The sequence below is a fragment of the Bactrocera oleae genome, chromosome 3 (assembly GCF_042242935.1).
Source record: "Bactrocera oleae isolate idBacOlea1 chromosome 3, idBacOlea1, whole genome shotgun sequence".
In the NCBI taxonomy this organism is placed as follows: domain Eukaryota; kingdom Metazoa; phylum Arthropoda; class Insecta; order Diptera; family Tephritidae; genus Bactrocera; species Bactrocera oleae.
The window spans coordinates 93,593,452-93,615,215 of record NC_091537.1 but is presented as its reverse complement, the minus strand read 5'-3'; the positions used below and the strand labels follow the sequence as shown (position 1 = coordinate 93,615,215).

At 34.5% G+C, this 21,764-nt stretch overlaps 1 protein-coding gene across 2 annotated transcripts in view; it reads right to left on the bottom strand.

Moving 5' to 3' along the window:
• Nucleotides 1-21,764, bottom strand: part of CenG1A (Centaurin gamma 1A) — a 219,619-nt gene that overhangs the window by 8,753 nt on the left and 189,102 nt on the right. For both annotated transcript variants that reach the window (XM_036360133.2, XM_036360135.2), the window contains one exon: nucleotides 7,591-7,823. In XM_036360133.2, coding sequence (XP_036216026.1) covers nucleotides 7,591-7,823 — 233 coding nt within the window. The remainder of the gene's footprint in view (nucleotides 1-7,590; nucleotides 7,824-21,764) is intronic.

Genomic DNA, 21,764 nt, shown 5'->3' with positions numbered 1-21,764 from the left:
AGTTGAAAATTCGATTCATGAGGTTTTTTGGACTATTTGTATGTTGAGATTTTTTTTTACATCGACGTTTTGGAAAAATGGCGATTTAAATTTTTACTAGACCTTATATTTAAGCTATTCTTGTTCAAACTATTTATAATGAAGCAAAAATAACCGAATTTAAACGAAATGCAGCTTACCAAGCCTTACGTGCTTATCAAGGATCTAAGCGCACGTGTTCTGTTGCGCATAAAAAAGAATAAAAATAGTGCAGCGATAGGCAAATTATGTGTACTAATTAGCTTCTTAAGTGAACGGGCAAATAACTAATCAGAAACCTGGCTTCTTGATTATGCAAGAGGACAGACTTAAAAGTGCACTTAAAAAATTGAAGGAAACCTGGTACTTTTCACGGATGTGCCATATATGCACTAAGGATTCACAAATAAAAAAAGTTGGTTGGCAACACGACTAAAAAAAATAAATTGATTATTCCATAGCTTGTTACATCCTTTGTGGCAATACCAGCTCAAAAAAGTCGTTTTTACACTGTATACTCATGCATCCGAAGATGAGGAAGAAGAAGATGTCTCTATATTCTAAACATAGTTGTTGGTTGCTTTGCCGCAGATTTCATGCATGAGATTTGATGGAGTGTCCGTTTGAAAGGCGCAATGCGGAAAATGTCAAATGGCTACCACTGCCAGTCTGTCACTTGCCAGCGACAACCTTGAATGCAGCCTTGAATGGCGCTTGAAGAGTCTTTTTAAGTGAGTGAGACTGCATTGGCGTCGGAATCGCTACGAAAGAGCATGTTGTACCATTTCACAGACATAGCTAGTAGCTGAAGACTTGTGTTGCATGCTGCTGCTGCAGTTATTTGCTTGCCACTGCCACCGTTTCCACCGCGGCTGCTGTTGTTGTTGATAAAAGACATTCTTTTCCAATTTGTCGGTTGTTGTTTCGAGCGCAAGAGCCGAGCCGCGCGTGCCGAGCTGCAGGCGCTTATGACTGTTTCGCAACGCCGATGCTAGGACTTTCACAAATCACGGCAAGGCTGCACTTTTTCTTACTAACGCGTGCGTTATAAATAGTAGACGCGAAGCGTTAGTGACATTTGCTAGAGTGTCACAACACAAAAAGCAAAAATAACAATAAATAGCGATGTGAGTGTCTTGCAGGCGTTTGCTATTATCAACGACAGCCAAGTAGTGCAACTGACGTGAAGGCTGGCAGCTTTGCTTTATCCGCTGGCTTCGGGGTGGGTGTGTGCATGCTGTGGGTTCTTTATGTTTCTATTTGTATGCGTTCTTTCGTGCGCCGTAAAGACGTGTGTCAGCGTGGCTTCGCTTCCTTGTTAGATACAGATTTGTTAGTGACGCTGACGGCGGCAATGGCACGTGCACTTGAGACGCATATCACTTCAATCGGAGTCTTTTGCGCTGTGCTCTAATGATCGTTACGCCGTTATTATGACTGCAAGTACGAATTTTAAGTACAAATCAGCCCTGTGTGTATTACACTGCATGTGTGCATCATGTGAGTTTCTTATCGTATTCAATCATGAGAGTAAATACTCTGCGACAATGCAATTGATTTATATACTCTTCGTCATCCGTCGTTTCCTGCATCCGTCCTGTCGGTCACATAAAACTAACACGTTTGTAATATTTTGTTTGCACTTGGGGTGCGCGTTGAATTTTCATTGCTCGCTGCATTGTTTGAGGTGTAGCAATTGCCATGAAATTAAATGGCTACAAGGAAGTTAGCGCGCACTATGCAGCAATTGCAAGCATAGATTGAGTGCGGTTGTGGGTGGTTGATATGTTGTTTTCGAAGCAAATGAACTAGCGCGTTTATCTTCCACTTCATTTGCAGTTTTGTGCTGCTGGTTTCCGCTGACTTTCCAACACACTTTGTGGTTGATTTTTTCTCGCATGCAAAGGTTTTTGCTGCGTGCCAAAGTGGTTGCATGCAGCATTTTCACATATTTATTTATGCTTTTGATGGAGTTACATATTCTCATTTATAAAGCATGCATTTTTAATGCAAACCAAATTGAGATTTATATGAGAATTATGTACGCGAAGGCAAACAGACAAACAGTAGGAAGCAATACAAAAAGGCATATGAAACTTAAGTACACTGTGGGAAATTGGCCTGCACAAAAGATTTAGAGAAAACATTTGATTACAATGAGTCTGAAAGCTTTTATATAAACTCTTTCACAAAGCGATGCTATTTAATTTATTTTTAGTAAGAGTAACGTATGTACAAATATTTATATATGGTATTATATAATATTGGTAACATTAAGCGTATTAATTTTAAAAATAATTGCTTTTTCACAACTGATTAATTTTACAGTATCTTTACACTAATTACAAGCATTTGCGAATACATTTTTTTTTTATTAAAATTATAAATATTCGTTAATAGATTATTTTTTCAAAGTAAATACTTTATATTCATCCAACACTTAATTGCAATTAACAATTTTTTTAGACTGCCATAAATATTCCATTTAATATTCATTTTACACATATAAAAGAGTATTTAACGCGCGAATTGATATTTTAAATGAAATTATGAAAATATGCACAAGCCGGCGGTATTAAAGGCTTAACGGTAACAGCAGTCGATTACATGTGTGTGGCATGAAAAAAGTTTCACCACCCAGAGCAAAGCAAATAAAAAAAGAATATGAGCGTAGAACAAATAGCAAACGAAGCGAGAGTAGAAAAAATAACGGCGCGTGGCTGGCTCAAACCAAAAGGCGGAATGAAAGTTATACAGCAAACATATTAGAAATTGAAAATTGTGAAAAGCGGGATTAAAACTATAATCCCAGCAACTATCGTGGTGTACAAGCGAAAAATACAAAAATATGATAACGGTATTCATATGCAGCCTGAAGCCGGGGGGTTGAACGGAAAAATCGCGCGCGCAATTTTTTCTAATATTTAATTCGCCTTTTACTATTTATCACTTCGAGGTTGGCAAATATTGACATATTGAAAAATTGCACAAACATAAGCGCTGTTGACTTCGTGCAAAAAACAAAAAACGCTGCTCCGAAAGAATGCAAGCACAATTGCCGCTTAGCGATTGTTGTATTTGTCGAAAGGCTTACAGTCTAAAGAATAGGGTCACCAAGAGCGACTGTGAAAGAGACAGGCTGCTTACACTTTCGATTGCCAAATACTCGCGCCTCCACTGAGTGAATCACATGGAGAAATTCGCAAATCTCCTGCTGGCAGCACAGTCACTGATTGTGCAATTTTTTTGTAAAGTCCAAAAGACTTTAGCAATTATTTAAATAACAAAAACGCATTTTTGCAAAGCATTAAGGGTTGAAAACGCTGTTGTCCAATTTTAAAACCGCACTCCTAGAAGCATATGTTTACACACACACACATATACATATGTATGTATGCATTCCATATGGTTCATGTCAGCATAAATGCTTACATACATATGCATGTCTGCCTGAGGCAATCATATCGTTCGTGCACCACCAGTCAACTGACTGCTTGAGCGCCTAAAATGCCGCAATTGATTTGCCATCGATGCGTTTGTGCGGCAGACCCGCATGCATGCGGCCCCCACTTAATTGCAGTTACTTGTCACACATACATATGTAGGTACTAACTTGTCATGTGAAGCGTGTTATATGGCCGGCCACAGCTACAGCACAACGGTTGACCGACCATTATGCATTCTAGGCATTTGCAGACTGGCGAAAAAAACGCGCCCACCCCAGCTCTCGGGCAACACCGCTTTTTAATGAATACTTAACCCAGGCCGTCTCATTTGCTGCGGTTTGTTGGCTTTAAGCCGCTTGTTTGTCGTGTTTGAATGTGTTTAGTGGTGCTGTGACAGTTGGCCCTTTGTAGTGCCGCGTTCACACTTTGACACTTTGCAAATAAACACCCGATCGAGGCGCACAAGGGTCAATATGTGCGAATTTACGGGTTTCACTCTTTTGTGTTTGGAATTTAATGTTAAAGCTACTGAAGGGTTTCGGCTAAATGCGTCAAACTGTTGTTTAAGTTTACTAGAAGTTCCTATAATTTTTTTTTAAAGCTGCTTTGGTATTTACTAAGTGCTCTGGTATTTATTAGCCGTATCTAAATTTCATTTCTTAGGTCATGACATCGCTTGTCACTGGCGTTGTATAATTTTTTGTGGTAACCTTATTCTGGCGGCTTACATTAGAGCTCTGTGTGTGTTCTTTGGTTAAGTGAATACCTAATAATTCTAAATACCTCTCCACATACGGTAAAATGAAGACAGACAGCGAGCTCAGACGGCCTGTCATGTGCGCCGAGTAAATGAACAATGAGAGAAATGGTGAAGGTGGTGCACACAATGCGAGCAATGCGGTTGTGGTATATTTATAGGCATGTAAGCGATGAAAGCTTATTTTGTAGGCACCAGTCGGTCGTGGGTTCGTATGTGTTTATATCTATTTGTGTTTACTTCAAGAAATTTAATCGGATTTGCATTTACTTTGGTAGTAGTGAGACATTTGTATAAAGTGAATGAACTTGTGCTTTTTGCTGTTTCCTGCAGAGTGAACCGGATATAGCTTGGTTACTACAGTATGCAGCTTTGAAATCAATATTTATGTAAACGACGTCATATTAAGACAATGGAATGTTAAGCATAGTAAATAAGTATTATTATTATGTATATTTATTGGAAATTTCATGTTTTATGAATTTTGATGAAAAATTTTACCATAAATAATAAATATTTGGGAGACCATCAATTCTTTCTCCATATATATATATATATATATATACAATATATATAAACTTATTTTTCGCCCTAAAAATATAAAACTATTACGAGAACACAAAAAACAAATCGATCGATTATTACTTCATATAAAAAAAGTTTGCTGATTTCTATAAAAGCTCTGTACGCAAAGAGTGAAAGCTTATATAATTATGAAAGCTTTAGTAATATTTCACAATATACACAAATAAAAATTGTGAACTTAATTACAAGTTGTTAATTTTATTGATCACATTGTTGTATTTGAAACTTGACCCCCACAATAAGTAGAAACAATACATCTAATTGGATTAAGGAAATTTGTCTTTTATTGTAACAAGCTTAAAGATTAACAAAGTGAGAGTGATTAGCTTATGGCAATAGTTATTAATTAAAGAGATTAACATATACTATGTATTGTGTTCTAAATCTTTATCTACTGTTTCTTATTAATTTCTATAAATTTGCAGCGTTTCTTATACATTTTCCAAAAAACGGACGTTAAAACTATATTTTCAAATCTCCCGAAGCATCCTAACCTAAATATGGTAAAGTCAAGCAAAACAATGCAAAAAGTCAATAAACTTAGTATTCTTGTAAACTTATGTATAAAACTCTCTTAGTACAACCCAATAGCAAACAGAGAAAATAAAAGTAAGAAGCGAGTTAACACAATGGCAGCTTGCGCTGTGAAATATGAAATATAGCTAAATGGTAGTATATATTCTACTAGCATTCTTCGCATAGGCATTTTACTGACAAAAACGACTACGAAATAAGGCTTCTGTTTTATGCTCGCATTATTGTGATGACATACAGTTTTATTGTTTTTCTCATACGTATTCGAACAATGCAAAAAAAAAAAAAAATACGCCCGAGTTCCAAAGACAAAAGCACACCCTCTGCATTTTAAGTATATGAGGTTGTAAGTTTGAGTAGAATCTATGTATCGTAAATAACAAAAAGGACAACAATTGACCTAAATTCGGATCATTTGCAATTGAAAACACTTTGTTAGTTTGACTTTACACCCCCAAAAGTACCCAATCCTCGAGGCTTTTCTTTCGCGAGAGCAAACTCACAATGACTTGGGATGATAAATGATTAAAAGTGCAGAAGAGTGAGTGCAGAATGCTATGAGACAGATTATTCATATAGTAAGAATATTATTGTTGCGATACTTTCTGTTGCTAAGAAAAATGTGACTTTAAAGTATTTTGTTCCAGACTGAAAGTTTATTTAAAGTGGTGCAAATAACTGTGCTTTAGCACATATTCCTTACAAAGTTTTTGGTACTTTTGCAGACTATTGTAGTAATAATTTCCTTTGACGCCGTAAAAATATAATAGTCAATGGGTTTTATACCTAAAGTTAACAAAAAAACAGCACTTTTGTGTAGAAAATAACGAAGGCACGAGCAAACCTTTAGCACTTTTGCCTCACCGAGTCTCACTCAGTCAAGCGTAGAGGAAGAAGTAGTAGCATTGTGTAACGGCATTACAAAGTAAATGGAGAAAAAAAAGCTGTGTTTGTTGGATAGGAAACTGTTTTGTGTGAGTGTGTGTGCGTTTGTATGCGTTTCCGTATGTGCTTGTGCGCTCAGAGCAGCCAAACTTAATGAGTTATATGGATTGTGAATAAAAATGAGTGCAACTCAGAAAGTTTTCAAACAAATATACAAGTATGTGTTATTGTTGACAGTTTATAGAAGTAATGAAGCACTAAGTTTATATAAATAATTTACGTAACAGTTTTATACAAACAAAATTTCCCATATAACAATCATATTCTAGACGTCCCGCCAAAATAACGTAAAAAGCAAATATTAAACGTAGTTCTTGAACCAAACATTAAGCAAATTGCTTATGAAGATATGTAAGTAGAGCAGAAGGAGACATTGTTTTGCCAGAAGGAGACATTACTTTCAATTCCATGAAGTCGTCTGCGTACAGCAATACACACAACCGATTCAACAAAAGCAAATAACAGGAAGGAGGAAGCTTTCAGTGATGGTTTTTTACACTTGAATTTGAGCTTTTGACTTAAATAAGGGCAAATGAGTTTTAATATTGTCTGAGAGTTAACGAGTGAGAGTAATAACTAAAAACCAAATTGATTAAGATTTAAAACTTTATGGTATGTTTTTGACAAGTAGACACTTGATGGAGACAATACAAGTAATTTTCTTCACAATGCTATTACAACAGAAATGAAGTCATAAAAAACTTTGCCGCCAAAAACACACCCATTAACTGCATCGCTTACACAATTTTGCAGACTACGTCACGTTAATAGCTTGAATATGATAAAATATATATTTGTGTAGCTTGGTGAAGCCGTATGCATTTAAAAATTAGCACATATAAAACAATATATCTATTTAGCTTTATATGGCTGTGTGTATAAAGAAGAAATACATCAACAATTACGTAGTTTATTACGTAAAAGTTTTGATATCGATTTTAATACATTTATTTTGAGCGAATAGCTAAGCCTAAATGTATGCTATTTATAAGCGAGTAAAAACTATGCGAAAACATAGCACGCATTATGGCGCCGAAGCTATTACCTGCTGATAGAGGTCTTTTAATAGCTAACGTAGATTGGCAAAGTATTTTGGGAGATCATAAACTACTTAAGTAGAAAATTTCAAGATTTTCACAATCAATTTAATTCCACTTGACTGCTTTTGTTATCTTTACGGCGTTACTATTTATAATTATATTGTAGAGTAAAATTAAAAGCGAGAGACTCAGAATAGTACTTCGATTAATTTTACACAAGTTACAATTTTCTTTGTTTACAACTAATATAAATATGTGTGCTTACCTGCATTTCTGGTGGTCCGCCTTCATCTCTTATGAGTAATAAATAACTTTGGCCATCTATGAATACTTCCTTCTTAAAGCGACCGCCTTCAGGCGACTCCTCTTGCATATAGGAACCAGTTAAATAACGATGCACTAAAGCTGATTTGCCGGAGTTCAATGAACCAACTATGCCTAGGCGCAAGTCGGGCACTGAACGTGAGATCGTCCATTCTTGACTGTTTACGAAAGAGTCTGTAAAATACAAACAAAATATTTTATGAAAAAATTAATATACATTTTTTGTTTTGCAAAAGAAAAAATGTTTTTTAGTAATTTTCATATTACCGCGCATACCAAAACGTTCTGTGTAAATCGCGGCCAAACCTTTTTTTTGGCGTTTTGTTTAGGTACTTATTGGTAAATCTATTCTTTATAAAGAATTTATTCAAATTACCAAAATATTCAGCCAATTAGTATGCTATGTGTGCAGCCAAGCTTGTATGAATATAAAATAAGTAAATATATATGTAGGTATGCTTGTATTCAAAAATACTTGTATGTATGCTAATTGTAATTAAGTGCTGACAATCGTACATGTCAATTATACAAATATCAGCGAGTAAAGTCAAATGTCTTATAAGCATTTAATTTGTCGTATTCACTGCTGCTAGAAAATATGGTAAAAATCCACAAACATTTATATTTTGCCAACAACATAATAGCCAGTAATCCTCTTTTATGACAGCTGTCAGCAATGACATTTTGACACTATTTCAGAGAGCAATAAATGAAAAGCATAAAGTAACTAAGTCCAATTCTAGCAAGTGTGAGAAAAATGTAAATTAAATAAAAATCATTGCTTTTTAATTGCCAGTTTTTTTCTAGGAAAATAATACATTTGCACACACATTTATCTTATATCATATATGTTTGAGTGTTTGTGTGAAAACTAGCGAATTATTACTTCCTACTCAAAAGCTCATGTACCTGGCGTCGCAAGTTCAGTGAACGGCCCGAAAAATAAGCAGCACTGACAATTGCCAGCAGCCTATTGACATCACACACAGCTTACGTAGGGCACATCCGTACGTCTACGCTTGCTACAACAAACAGTTAATGCCGCATGAGCAACCAACAAGCGCGTCTCACATCTACGCTCTCTTGTTATGCTACTCTAGCTTGAGTATTACGGAGCCCAGTGGATCAAGCTCGTTACTATGAGACGCGTATGTATGTATTTTTAAGAAGTAACTTGTTTTCGACTTCCTCGTGTTTACTGCCGTTTTTCAACTAGCAGCCAGCAGTTTTTTACCTACATACACAATTAGCAGTGTCTTTGTTTTGCAAGGCGTAGCCATGTTCCGACAATAAAGCACAAACTCATGAATGACATACTGCCGAGCTATGGCAGGCAAATGCTGAATTGCCTTTGAGATATATATCCTTTGTGTGCCGCTCCTACCGTTACTCTTAAACGCAGTACGTCACTATTAGCTGTTTCTTTCATTGCAATTGTTCGTACTTATGTTCCTGCATTGCTTTGCCTTAGTTGCTGCTTATTCTGTGGAATACACACTTATGCTCAGATAGTAACAGACGTCTTGCGCTTATGCGTCCATCATGGCTTTGATTGACAGCTAGACGCACAGACAGGCAGGCAATCATCACGCAACATATTATCCTCACACGCTAGTCCTCACACAAAGCCAGTTAGTCTGCCAGAAGGGCAACGAGTGTCTGAGTTTCTTTACAGTTAACAATTGCTTACTTGCTGACTGGACACTCTCGTGATTTAAATGCGTTGCTACAGTTTCAATTTTTCGGCAAATTTGTAACTTTTATTTCGCCCTTTATTTGCACGGCTTGATCTTGTTGAGTTGCTTGAAAGACAATAAATTTCGTATTGTTCGATTTGGAAAAGCGCAATTTTTCTACAACTTCCATTTGCAGTCTTTTGTGTTGCTTTTGCTGATTTTTTGCAAAATTTTTTTTTTTTTGTTTGTGTTCGTCATTGTGTGACGTTTCAAGTAGCGTTGCGAATTCGCAAGTGTGTCAGCTGCTTGATGCTGTCAAGCAAACATCACATGTCATCGTATGTCGTCAGTAGTATGCATATATGTATATTTAGCGAGCGAGTTGCACCAGGCGGAATACTTCTTTACATGCAGTCATACGAGTGCGAAATTGCTTGATTTTCTTAAACTCAAGCATGTAAATCATATGGTAGAGAATAATAGAAAATTATTACTGAAGAATATTATATAATCATATAATTTGCACTTTTGACAGGGAATATACAAGTTTCAGGCAGTTGTGACTATATATGAAAAATTATATAATTCATATATATGTACGTAAATTATAATATTATATATTTTTAGACTGCGAAAAATCAATATTGCATTTACATAAACAACAAAAGATTCTGATTTATACACTTTAGTGAACATCATGCTGTCAAAGTTGTCAAAAACGTTCTTATAAGCATTTTACTTGTCAATGTCACAGATCTTTACTGCTTATTGTGGGCGGTCGCAAAGAAATTGATTATGTCAAGAATGGCACAGGCTGTCTATATAAACAAATAATATATACCTATAAGCAAATTATAAAAATTTAAGCGTGCGCAGTTTGTCAAAAGCATCAGCAGCGTACGCAGGCGTATAATAGCTGGTTTGCCCATAAAAGAAAAGCTTGCCAATCAGGTTGTGGCAATGGTGACGCATGCCCAAAGCCTAGTCAAATTGCCTGACAAACTTGCATTTGCCTATAAATGGCGGGTGTTGCAAAGTATAGCCTTCGGCGCGACGATTTCGTGGAGTTGTCAATGTCAACACAAGGCGATGCACAATATGGGTTTATTGACATGCAACAATTGCAGTGACGGCGTCACTTGGCAGCAGAAAAGTCAACTTTTGTGTACATAAGCCAATTTGAAACTACGTAGATTCGTAGATTTTGCTTTTTATGTTATTAAGTGGGTTGTTTTAGTTAAATTTTCCATTATGCTGTCAATATTTGGTTTTAGAAAAGCTCTAATGGCATAAAAAGCTCCAAAGTGCTTTGAGGCTATTTAGAAGCTTTAAGAAAGCAGTCATATTTCTTAATTTTTACATATGTTCGAAAATTTTCGTATAATATAAGTCTTACTACAACAGAAATATGTATCACTTTTCGCAGTGATGCTCTGGGTATAGCATATCTTTTAGCGTATAAAAAGCTTTCAGTGCAAACAAAGATTGGGCGGCAACTAGCTCATAAAAGAAGTTTACCACCAAAACAAATTAGCCAGCTCTCCCTTCATCAAACAGATATAAAAACTGCTGTAAATAAAAGCAAAAATAAATAAACCGTGAATTTCAAGTTCTCCACACACTTCAGGGTTAATAACGAGCGATCAATTTCATAAGCCTGCCACTTAAGAAAATATTAGAAATAGCAGCAGCAGTCAAAAGAAGTAACAGCGGCAGGAAACATTTCCAAAGTCTAGAAAAAAACGGTGAGTTCCATTGTTATGTAAATTATTTAGGGGAGTGATATGTTTAAGAATGTAAAAAAGGCTGCCTCTTAAAATAACACAGGATGATCATATGAAGAGAGCTTGGACAATAGCTGACCAGAAGGAAGGGAAAATTTGTAACTACATGTGTATGGGTTTAAAAATATATATACAAGTATATATACCTATATATATATATATGCGTGTAGTGTGCAAGGTAAGGCTGGTCTTCATAAAGCCGTGGTAATCGGTAGTGAGAGGGTTAAGCTGGCAGGGCACGCAAGGCGCTAGCAGACCAGTTTTTGGGTAACTGGATACCAACAGCTACACGTGAAAATTGCTGTATTATGAGTTGTTAAAATATCGCAAAAAATAAATTCATAAAATACGCTTAAAATGAGAAATCTGTGCCTTGGCAATGACACAACAGCAACAAGAAAAGGTAATTTATGTAAGAACGCTACTCCAGAAAACAGGAGGTGGTCAGTAGTAGAGACCACAAGGCGTTGTTCGCGTAAACAAAGACAAGCGGCAAGGGGTGCAGGGGATTACAGTAAAATTGAAAGTACAATTATCAGTTCATGATATATTTCGCATCGTATGTGTGTGTGTGCGTGTGCAAAAGGCGGTTTGTAGGCAGAAGACTACGGGTCAACACAGTGATATTCTAAAACGCTCGCAAGCTACTTACGAGTATATACATATGTACGTTGATTTAATGTTATTTTGTCTTTCACTACCTGGTTTGGCAGCCTTGAGATGAGCTTGTCGCAAAGGCTTGTGAATGTGTTGTTAATGTGTATTTGAAGAGCTCACTTGATTTCGATTTTTCTAGTACAACATTGGGGATCGCATTCGCTTGCCGGTAACACGTTTAACCAGTTCACCAAATGGCATGAAATTAAATGTAAATGAATGTTGAGAGTAAACTATATTTGTATTGAAAATCATGCTTTGCTTGAGCGAGAAGCTTTGCGAAATTTGTTTAAGACTGGCAATAATGTACCAGATTTGTTGGCTTCTCTAGTCAATGCAATTCGTATTCATATGTTAATTTTAATTAATAACAAAAACAAAAAACAACTTAGCTTCGGTTGCAGCGAACTGGATTGCTATCGGTCAGTTTTTATGTCAGCTACATATATGCTATAGTGGTCCGATGTGGACAATTTGTTTGGAGATTGTACCGTTGTCTTGAATAATAATCTATGTCAAATTTCATGTAGATATCTTGTCAAATAAAAGATTTTCATACTTTGTTTAGATCGTTCAGTTTCTATGGTTTCTATAGGTACGCAATATTTTAGATCGATATCTCAAAAGCTTACAGACTAGTTCGCGCATATACAAACAGACAAAGGGACTAATAGATTCAGTTCGTCACGCTGATCTTTTATAGATATATGGTATATCTATATACTTTATATGGGATTCGATGTTTTCTTCTGGATGTTCCACAATTCGTGATTTCGAAAATAAATTTCGGAGCTTTAAAGCTCTTTGTTTTCATCGAAATTTAATCATGGCCTTTATGAGCTTAATGTACAAAAATGTGATGCTCAGCACAACAAATCTAAAGTCAAATTGCTAATTTAACAAATGTCATATTAGTGAGAGAATAGAGCAATTAGCTAAGCTTAGACAGCATAGAAGATAGAATTGAACGAAGTCAAGCCATTGAACCACCAAGAAGTTAACCGATTAAATATGCCATTCGTTTTATAATCCTCTAAGTATGTAAATTTTTATTAATTGCACTTTCTATGCTTCGATTTTTCTACAAATAAACGAGGGAAATAAATGCAGAGAGGATTAACTTTTGACACAAGCGTCGTAAGCGCTGACAGATGACAAATGAAATGTCAAATCGAAGGTTATCATTAGCGAGCTGCAAACTTAAGCTACTTTCATGCATAATTACTTACTTAAGGAAAATGCAAGAAAACTCACTTTGCAGCAAGAAAATGTCGGTTGGCCGTTTAAAAGGGTCGCAATGTTTTTGCGCTTAAATGTCAAATTGACAGATGAGCACAACACATGTCAAATGGTAGGAAAACGAGAGTTTCAATAGGGTGTACATACTAGTTGCAAGTATATTAATGATGCATATGCAAAACATAATAGCAAGTAAAAAAAAAATACTCCCAGTGACAAACCCCGAAATGGACAGCGCAGACAGGCGTTCCACTATGATTATGCAAACGAACATTGCGGTGAAATTTACATATGTACTCGTAGCTGTATATTTATATCAAGGTAGTCCGCTAACTAGCTCAGAGTGAAAGGAGAAAAACGCACAAAAGAAAAGCAGCGACTGACAAGCTTGTTGTGGAATTTCTAATTAGAGAACAAAAGCATGAAATTGTGCGGTGCGCGCAGTAAAAGAAAGTGAAAGAGAATGCAGCTAAGGGTTACGTAAGGAGGTTACAAAATGTGAAAATAGAAAAGACGAAATAAAATCAAAAGAAAACCTCACAAAAGCGGAACGAGGAAATATGCTTTCGAAATGCTCTATTTTCTATTTTACTTTTGTAAACAAAGCGAACCGGTTAAGTGTGTACGTTTTTCTAGGTCCGCCCAAGTGTGAATGGAAGGGTCAAGGATGCTAGAAATGTAAACACAAGTGACTTAAATAAACAAATACAAAGTCTAAAGTACGTACTCGCAGTAAACAAAACATAAGCTAATTATATTTATTTGGACATACAATCACCGATATAAGCATATATAATTATTAATATATATTTTTTTAAATGTTTGGTGATTATTTATAAGTAGCGGACGGCGAAAACCAGCTTTTAAATTCTAATTAATAATAATAATAATAAATCTAATGGTAACATAATTGATATCTTTGGGCTCCTAGACTGCGACCGCAAGTGATTTAAGGAGTAGATATTAACTTTGATTGATTGGTTACTTACTGGTTGACAGCGAAGACAGTTGGTGTGTGGTAACATTTATTTACTTAAAACGGTGAATTGGTGATTCATACGAGAACTTGACTTTGATCGGTCAGTTTGTATGGCAGCTATAAGCTATTGTGGTCCGATCTCAACAACTTCTTTGGAGATTGTATCCTAGCCTTGGGAAATAATCCATGCCAAATTTCGTGAAGATATCTCGACAACTAAAAAGTTTGTCTATGCAAGGATATGATTTTAATCGTTTAGTTTGTATGGCAGTTAAGTGTTATAGTGGACCAATATCGGCGATTCCGACAAATGATCAGGTTCTTGAAGAAAAACTACGTAAAATTTCAGATCGACATCTCAAAATCTGAGGGACTAGTTCGTGTACGACGGACAGACAGACGAATAAATCGACTCAGCTCGACATGCTCATCATTTACATATTTATAGGATCTCGGACGTTTCCTTCTGGTTGTTACAAATTTTGTGACAAACTTAACGTAACAGAAGAACTACGTAAGGAAGAACCAAATAACTAATGATATCTTTAGAGCTATGAGGCATATCATTTTCTGGTTTTTCATTACTTACTAACAATTTTGAAGGCAGTAAAATCGAATTTTATGATGATTGAGCCGCAGGATCAGTGGCATTTTAGCTACTGACATGGAAAACTATCGGAAAAACATTTATGGTTAGCGTGTTATCACATATGCCAGCTGTCAGCTCTACAACACTTTTACTAGCAGAAAACAAGAAGCAAAAGCAAGTTGAGCATACAGAAGCTGAAGCGATTGGAGATTCTAGCATTGTAAGAGCATTTCTTCATACGTTTATCTCCTAACTAACCACATTATGTTTGGTTGCAAAATGTCGTAAAACTTTAATGATCATGTCCACTTAATTTTTATGACAATTTGACCAAAAAATATGCCGCACATACGCGCACGTGCCTGTAATACATACTATAGGTGCTTAGGTATGTACAATATATAAAGGTAGAGTTCAATGAACAAACCACCGATAATTTTGCACCTTTTCGTGGTTAGACATAACTTTTTATTGCTGGAGTTGTATGCTGACCGGCGCCTAAAAAGTCATGTAAAACAAAAGTGCGTATATTAGATTAGATATACTACTTTATTTTATAATTATCGTGGAGTTTCTTCGATGCTGCCACTTCGGCTTGCCTCTCTTACTTCCTGAAATATTTAACACTGCAAACATGTGCTTATATACTTGTATGTGCAAATGGTCATAAACGTATAACTTCGTATTAAAGTGCCGCACACTCTTCGGTTTGGATAATACAATAATACTCCATTTCGCCTCAGTCATATGTGGCATATGATGTGCTGTCACTGCCGTATAACAGTTTGCTACAGGTTGGACACATGTACTTGTATATCCGTAGGCATACTCCTGTCCTTATCAGCTAATGTTTTCCTTAATGCTCTCCGCTTTTGTTTCATGTCGTTTAATTTTATTTTACGTTTCTGTTGTAGTCCCTAAGTCTACTGGTCAGCACAGGTATTAGACTTTTACGATTATCTTCGCAATATTCCTTTATTTTTTGCTGTATTTGGTCAAAAGTGACACTGGAGCACATTTAAGGCTTTTTCCACATTCAAGACTATAAGTGATTGCTTTTAACAACTGTGAGTTTGAAAGCGTCCCTGCTTTGATATGACTCCTTAGAATTTTTATGCACAAGATTTTAAATAGGCGCACATCATATTTACATACTTGTATATGAATTTAACGTAAATTGCTGTATGTTTATAAGCTATTAAATATATTCACCATAATTTCAAAACCTTTTACAAAATTTTACAGTGTTTTAGCATAATTAGGGCTGAATTCTATTTCCATGGTATAAATATGTAATATGACATAAGCTATTATTTTTATTATTATTATTTTTTTTTTTAATAAATAATTTATATATATTTTAGCTTTTATCGTACGCTCAAGGTTAGCAGTAAATGTAAAAAAAAAAGAATTTTTATATTACAATATCAGTATTTTAATTTCTAAATATAATATCGAGCAGTTTTATTTTACACATTTCCTTTAGATTGTGCAACCATAATTTCCGCTTGAGTTACTCAACTGTTCAGCTTAATTAAATCGCAATTATTTACGCTAACTATATCAGCACGCTTGAAATTTATTAGAAAATTAGTTTGGCCCTTTACCATATATTACATATATGAGTGAGTATAAACATGCTTTCAATCGTATATAGTAATTATATTTATACATATGTAAAACTATGAATGAAAGCCCTGAACATTTGCTATCGGCTTTTGCGTGCGGGTAATTGTTTTTAAAACACAATATTAGAAAAATGTTAGAGCATATGGCACACGCCCTAAAGAGGTGTTTAGGAAATTAGAACAAAATATGTTTTTTAACCGACGTCAATAACGCATGTATTTTTACCAATAATTAATAGTAGAAAATGAGTATTTAAAATACAATTTTTTTAAGATTTTAACCGGTTTCGGAAGAACTAAACTGTTACTTCTTACGCTTTTCCAACGCACATTAGCTGTATAATGCAAAAGGGACACACATTATTATATATATTATTAATACTCAGTTAAATCTGTGCGGCAGCGTGCCATTCAATATATTCGTCTTCACCAGGTAGTTTGACCGAAGCAAAAAAAAAAATCTGATAAGCGCCTTCCACTCTTGTTTTGCCATTAGAATTGTATCTGGACAACTAACAGCGGCCAAATCGTGCGTTGGCGAAAACCCCAAGCAACTAGTTGCAAGTAAGCACCTACAGAGCAGGAAGAAATCAACTACCGAGGATAAGTAAAAACCAAAGAGCGTAAAGAAGAATGCTAGCAGCTGTTGGAAAATGTGGATTATCTGCTTTTGTTTAGTAGTTTTTTGCTGAAAAAATAATAATGAAATGACAAACAGAATAGGCGTAAAAGAAATAATAACATCTTCTGAGCTATATTGGATTTAAGGAGGACAACAAATACTCGCGTTGCGTAAATAGGATTTGTGCATTAAAAAGGTAATATTTGGTAGGCCAAAGAAAAATATTTGGAAAATTGCACATAAGCCGAGGAGATGAGTAAATGGAAAGGAATTATATATACTAATAGAATATAGAGATGGCATAAACATTTAGAGATATTGGAATGACACTAAAAAAACCTAAATGAAATACGTTATGCGAGTGTAACCAAATATTACAAATACTATTAAAGCACCTTGAAAGTTTTCTAAAATTCGTTTAGAAAAACTGCCTCAAATTAATTTCCAATTTATTTATTTTAATTATACTGGTGGCATTGCAATTATCTAATTAATCAAAGCATAATTGCTGGTTTGCTGATGATTAATTGATGACTTCATTAGCGAAAGGATGGGGGAGGAGGAGCAAAATTAATATGTAGGCTTTTTTTAATTGTAATATTTGCAGTCTTTCAGTCAATCAATAATTAAGTACTAATTAGATTTGGATATACGTGGTCGAAAATAAGCAGGGAAAGTTTCAAGCTGCCATTTCGTTATTTAATGGATTTTGGTAGTCTTTGCAAATGCGTACTAGAAATGATATTTAATCCTAGAACTTTGATGAGTCTATTTCTGGTTGTATTCACTCGCAAGTCAAAAAAATATGTGATTTTTTGTGCATTTTTTTTTAATAAATTAATAAAAAAAACTTTAGAAAAATTTTCGATTCCCTTGATCTTGTGTAACCAATCTATAATTGGACTTCGAAAAAAATATCAGGCGGTGAGGAAGATTTTTTTGCTTAAATTAAATTTAATTTTACACATAAAAATTTACCTACAATATTGCCAAATAACTTTTTTCTATAGGACTTGTAGTTTCCGACCTTAGATCGCCCGTAAATTATTTTTCCTTTAATGTTTGCTATTTTATCTTTCGTTTCCGATGGGTTTCATCCTATTATGACCTTTTTTTGTTTTCAAAAATTATCTACCCTGATCTATTAACAAATTTATCTAATGTCGTGTGAAAATTTCAAAATTGTTATTTTTAAATTCACAAGTGGACATAACCCTTTATCTTTCGGCGATTCGAATATATCATAAAATCAGTCCGAGCTAATTAATTCATTAAGAAATCGGGGTTAACTCTTGACACATATCTTTGAATTAATTAAATTACAAATACTTCTTAAAATTTTGAAATTTCAAAAGTAATAAAATAATTTTTTGAAGAAGTAGCTTGTAGTTTCAAAATACAGAAATGGTGAAAATGTCGAAGTCACATGTGTTTTACAATTAGCAAATGTGAGGCAGAGAAGAATATTAATATCACAGTGCGTGTATTAATAGATCAGTAATGCAAATACCTCAAGAAGGGAAATAATTGTTTGTTTCAACAAAAACAAAGTATTTAACAAGTCAACATACATTTATGGATCAAAAAGAATGGGCCAAGTATGCAAACAGAGTATTGAACAGAAAATGGATAGAACTTTTAAACTCGCATGTGGGTTAATGAAGCAAAGTAGTGTATATTCATGTATGTGTGTATGTATATGTATGTATGTACATGGGTGGTATGTTGTTGAGATAAATATTTAAGATGATTAAAGGGGACCTTCACATGTACAATTAAAGCAAACAGATGAATGAGTCCATGAATAAAAAGGCAGCGAAACCACACCATGGCAAGTGCAACGATAATTAAACAGCTATCAAACACAGAGGGGCACAAAGTCATGAGTCAAAAGCAAAAAAAAATTATGTCTGCTATGAGGCACATATGTTGGCCGCATGTGAATTGGGTGCTTTATGGAAATTATGGGGCGACTATTCGCCAACGACGTTGCCGACTTATGGGAAAGTGACAAATGAGGGATTTTAAAATGCGTATGTATGTATGTATTTGCAAGTGGCACGTACAAATGTGCAGACGTAAATACATTTACACATAATAAAGAATTGTATATAAATTAGATGAAATAAGGTTAGTGGCACAAATGAATTAACAGCAGCAGACAACATATATCTTAAAATGTGGCAACTTTTAAAAAGAGAAAAGCGAAAATTTTAAGTAATCAATATCGAGTAAAAGTATTCAAGAAAATATTTTAAAATGGAAAGCTCAAATGTGTAAAAATAACGAAGAACGCCCCTCCCCTGCTTAGTGGTTGTATCAATAATACATATTTATCGATAAAGGTTGTGCATTAGGGTTTCCAATGCAACTTTGTTTCTCAACAAGCAAAGGTACAACATATGGGCTTCTAAAATTGCACTTGCCGCTAACTCCAATCATATATTAATTTATTATCTGTGAGCTAATGAGTTGTTGTTGTAATAAATTGATTTCCGATTGGAATGCAATTTATTGATTGCGTGAATGTAAATAAACAAATTGCCTTTTAATCGATATTTCGACATAGCTCATTGACTTTCAACGTAAATATTGCAACCCTCTTCAACTAATTGCAACATGCGTGCTAGTGTTACTGGTAAGTAAACAAGGTAACAGTAAAATATGTTTGCGGGCGGAGACGAGATAGTCTCTTGTTTTTGTTGTAATATTATTTATATGGCTATAAGGTTCTTACGTTACTGCAATGGAGTAAGCAATTGTCACGCCCGATTTACGGTAGAATTTCAAGCCAACAACAATAAAGATATTTATTTTAATGGACATTCTATGAACAAACATGACATACTTTTTGGAAAGGTGGTGGTTTGGGTAAGAATGTGAGAGCGTGCATGACGTTTTAATTGAGTTTTGCAATAAATGAAAGTAAAAAGTAGAAATAAAACTTTTTTTTAGGCAAAACAAATACAATATTTTTAAAAACAGTTTCAAATCAATATCTCAAAAACTGAGGGGCTAGTTCGCCTATATGCAGACGGATAGACGGACATGGCTAAATCGACTCAGCTTGTAATGTTGATCATTTATATAGGAATAATATATAATGAATATATATATATAAATATGAGATATATATACAAGTACATATGTATGGTTTAAGCGATTTCAACCAAAAATCAAAAACCTTCTTTGCTACTTCCTTATTTTCTACAAAATTTCGATTACTAGAATTACGAGATAATGCTCACACGCGCGTATTTTCATTTCATAAATTATTAATGTTATCAGACAACCCCTATAAAAAAACAAAGAACTTCTTCTAAAATTACCATCTTTAAATGCGAATAGTAAAATAAATCAAATAAACTTCAAATATTGCTTATATTTACATAAACAAAACCATCCCGCCATTAACGGCTTTGTCAATCCTCTCAACAGTAAATACATTATGACATCGCTAACCCTTTAATTAAACCAAAGAAAGCTGCACGAAGGCGCAAAACTTGGAAGGAAAATGAGTTAAAATCGCAGGCTTCATCGATGTCGTTTTCATTTAAATTACAAGCATACATACATATTCAATAAACATACACACGGAGCCACACACTCTAGGAGCATCGAACGAAGACGCAATTTGCATAAATTTTATATAATTCACAAGGAAATGGGATAGGAGCCAAGGTATGATGATCGAAAGATGCAAATACGAGAAATTAAATTGAAATAAAATGAAAACCGAAATAAGCAAGGAAAAGCGAAAAGCTGACATCTGTATGTATAGGGGTATGTATGTATAAAAAATTACAGGCTAAGCAGATAACCCTCAAATGGAATATTCTTCTCGGTCGATATATGCTACTTAAAAAAGCAGAGCCTTCAACTATAACTACAAAGACATTGATCTGACTACACGAAACCCGCATTACCTATGGCAATAAGAGTAAGAAGCCTTCGAGCAAACATCTACACACCCTTATTTGATTAAAGTGTAAGTAGCTGAATATAGAGGTAGTTCAATGTGTATATGTGTTGCAACAGCGTTGTTGCAACGAATAAATTGTTGAGGGGTGGTTATTGCAACCGAATGATCTTTGAATGAGAATTATTATATTTATTTCCACTCATACATACATAAAGCATAAGAGGGTTGGCTTTTGATTTCATTGCTTGAACTTATCTTTTTAACAATCAAGGTAGCAGTGCAAAAGCATTTGTAAGAAACGGATTTTTTTCAGTGTGTTTACACAGCCTCTTTGTAGAGTACATTGCGCATAAAAGAAGCTATATAATATTACAAATATGTATACATATGTATTTTATATGTATATATATATATAACCAGGGGAGTATTTAATAATTTGAGATTAGAGACGGCGGCAGTCAGGCAGCTTCGTTTGTAGAAGCCACACCCTTTATGAAACACTTTCGTTGCATTCCTTGCATTCTTCGTAGTTCGCAGATCTTGCATTTCTTTCTTATTGGCTAATTTTCTTGACCGCAACATGCACATGAATACTTACAGCAGTCTTTCTATATATATGTATAGCGAAAGGGTTGTTTCCACATATATGATATAAATATTTATTGCTGCGACACATACCTGAAACGAATATAATGATTTTGATTAGTTATTGATTAAATATGCAAAAAATAACGTAAGATTTTTTAACGAAAATATATGATTAGCTTATATTCTAAAAATATTGAAATGACTTAGGGAAAATATAAATCAGTACAAAAATTTTGAAGTTACCATAAGTATGAAATTTAATATTATTTGCATAATAGGGTAGTGCGAAAAACAAACATTTTTTTTCCTTAGCCTGAGGGTAAAAGTTGTATATTATAAAAAAAGAAAGTTTTTGAAAAAAAAACATTTTTTTTAACTCTAGAGACTTACTTTTAAAGTAAATTTCGAGTTAAATTTTTTTTGGTTTAAAC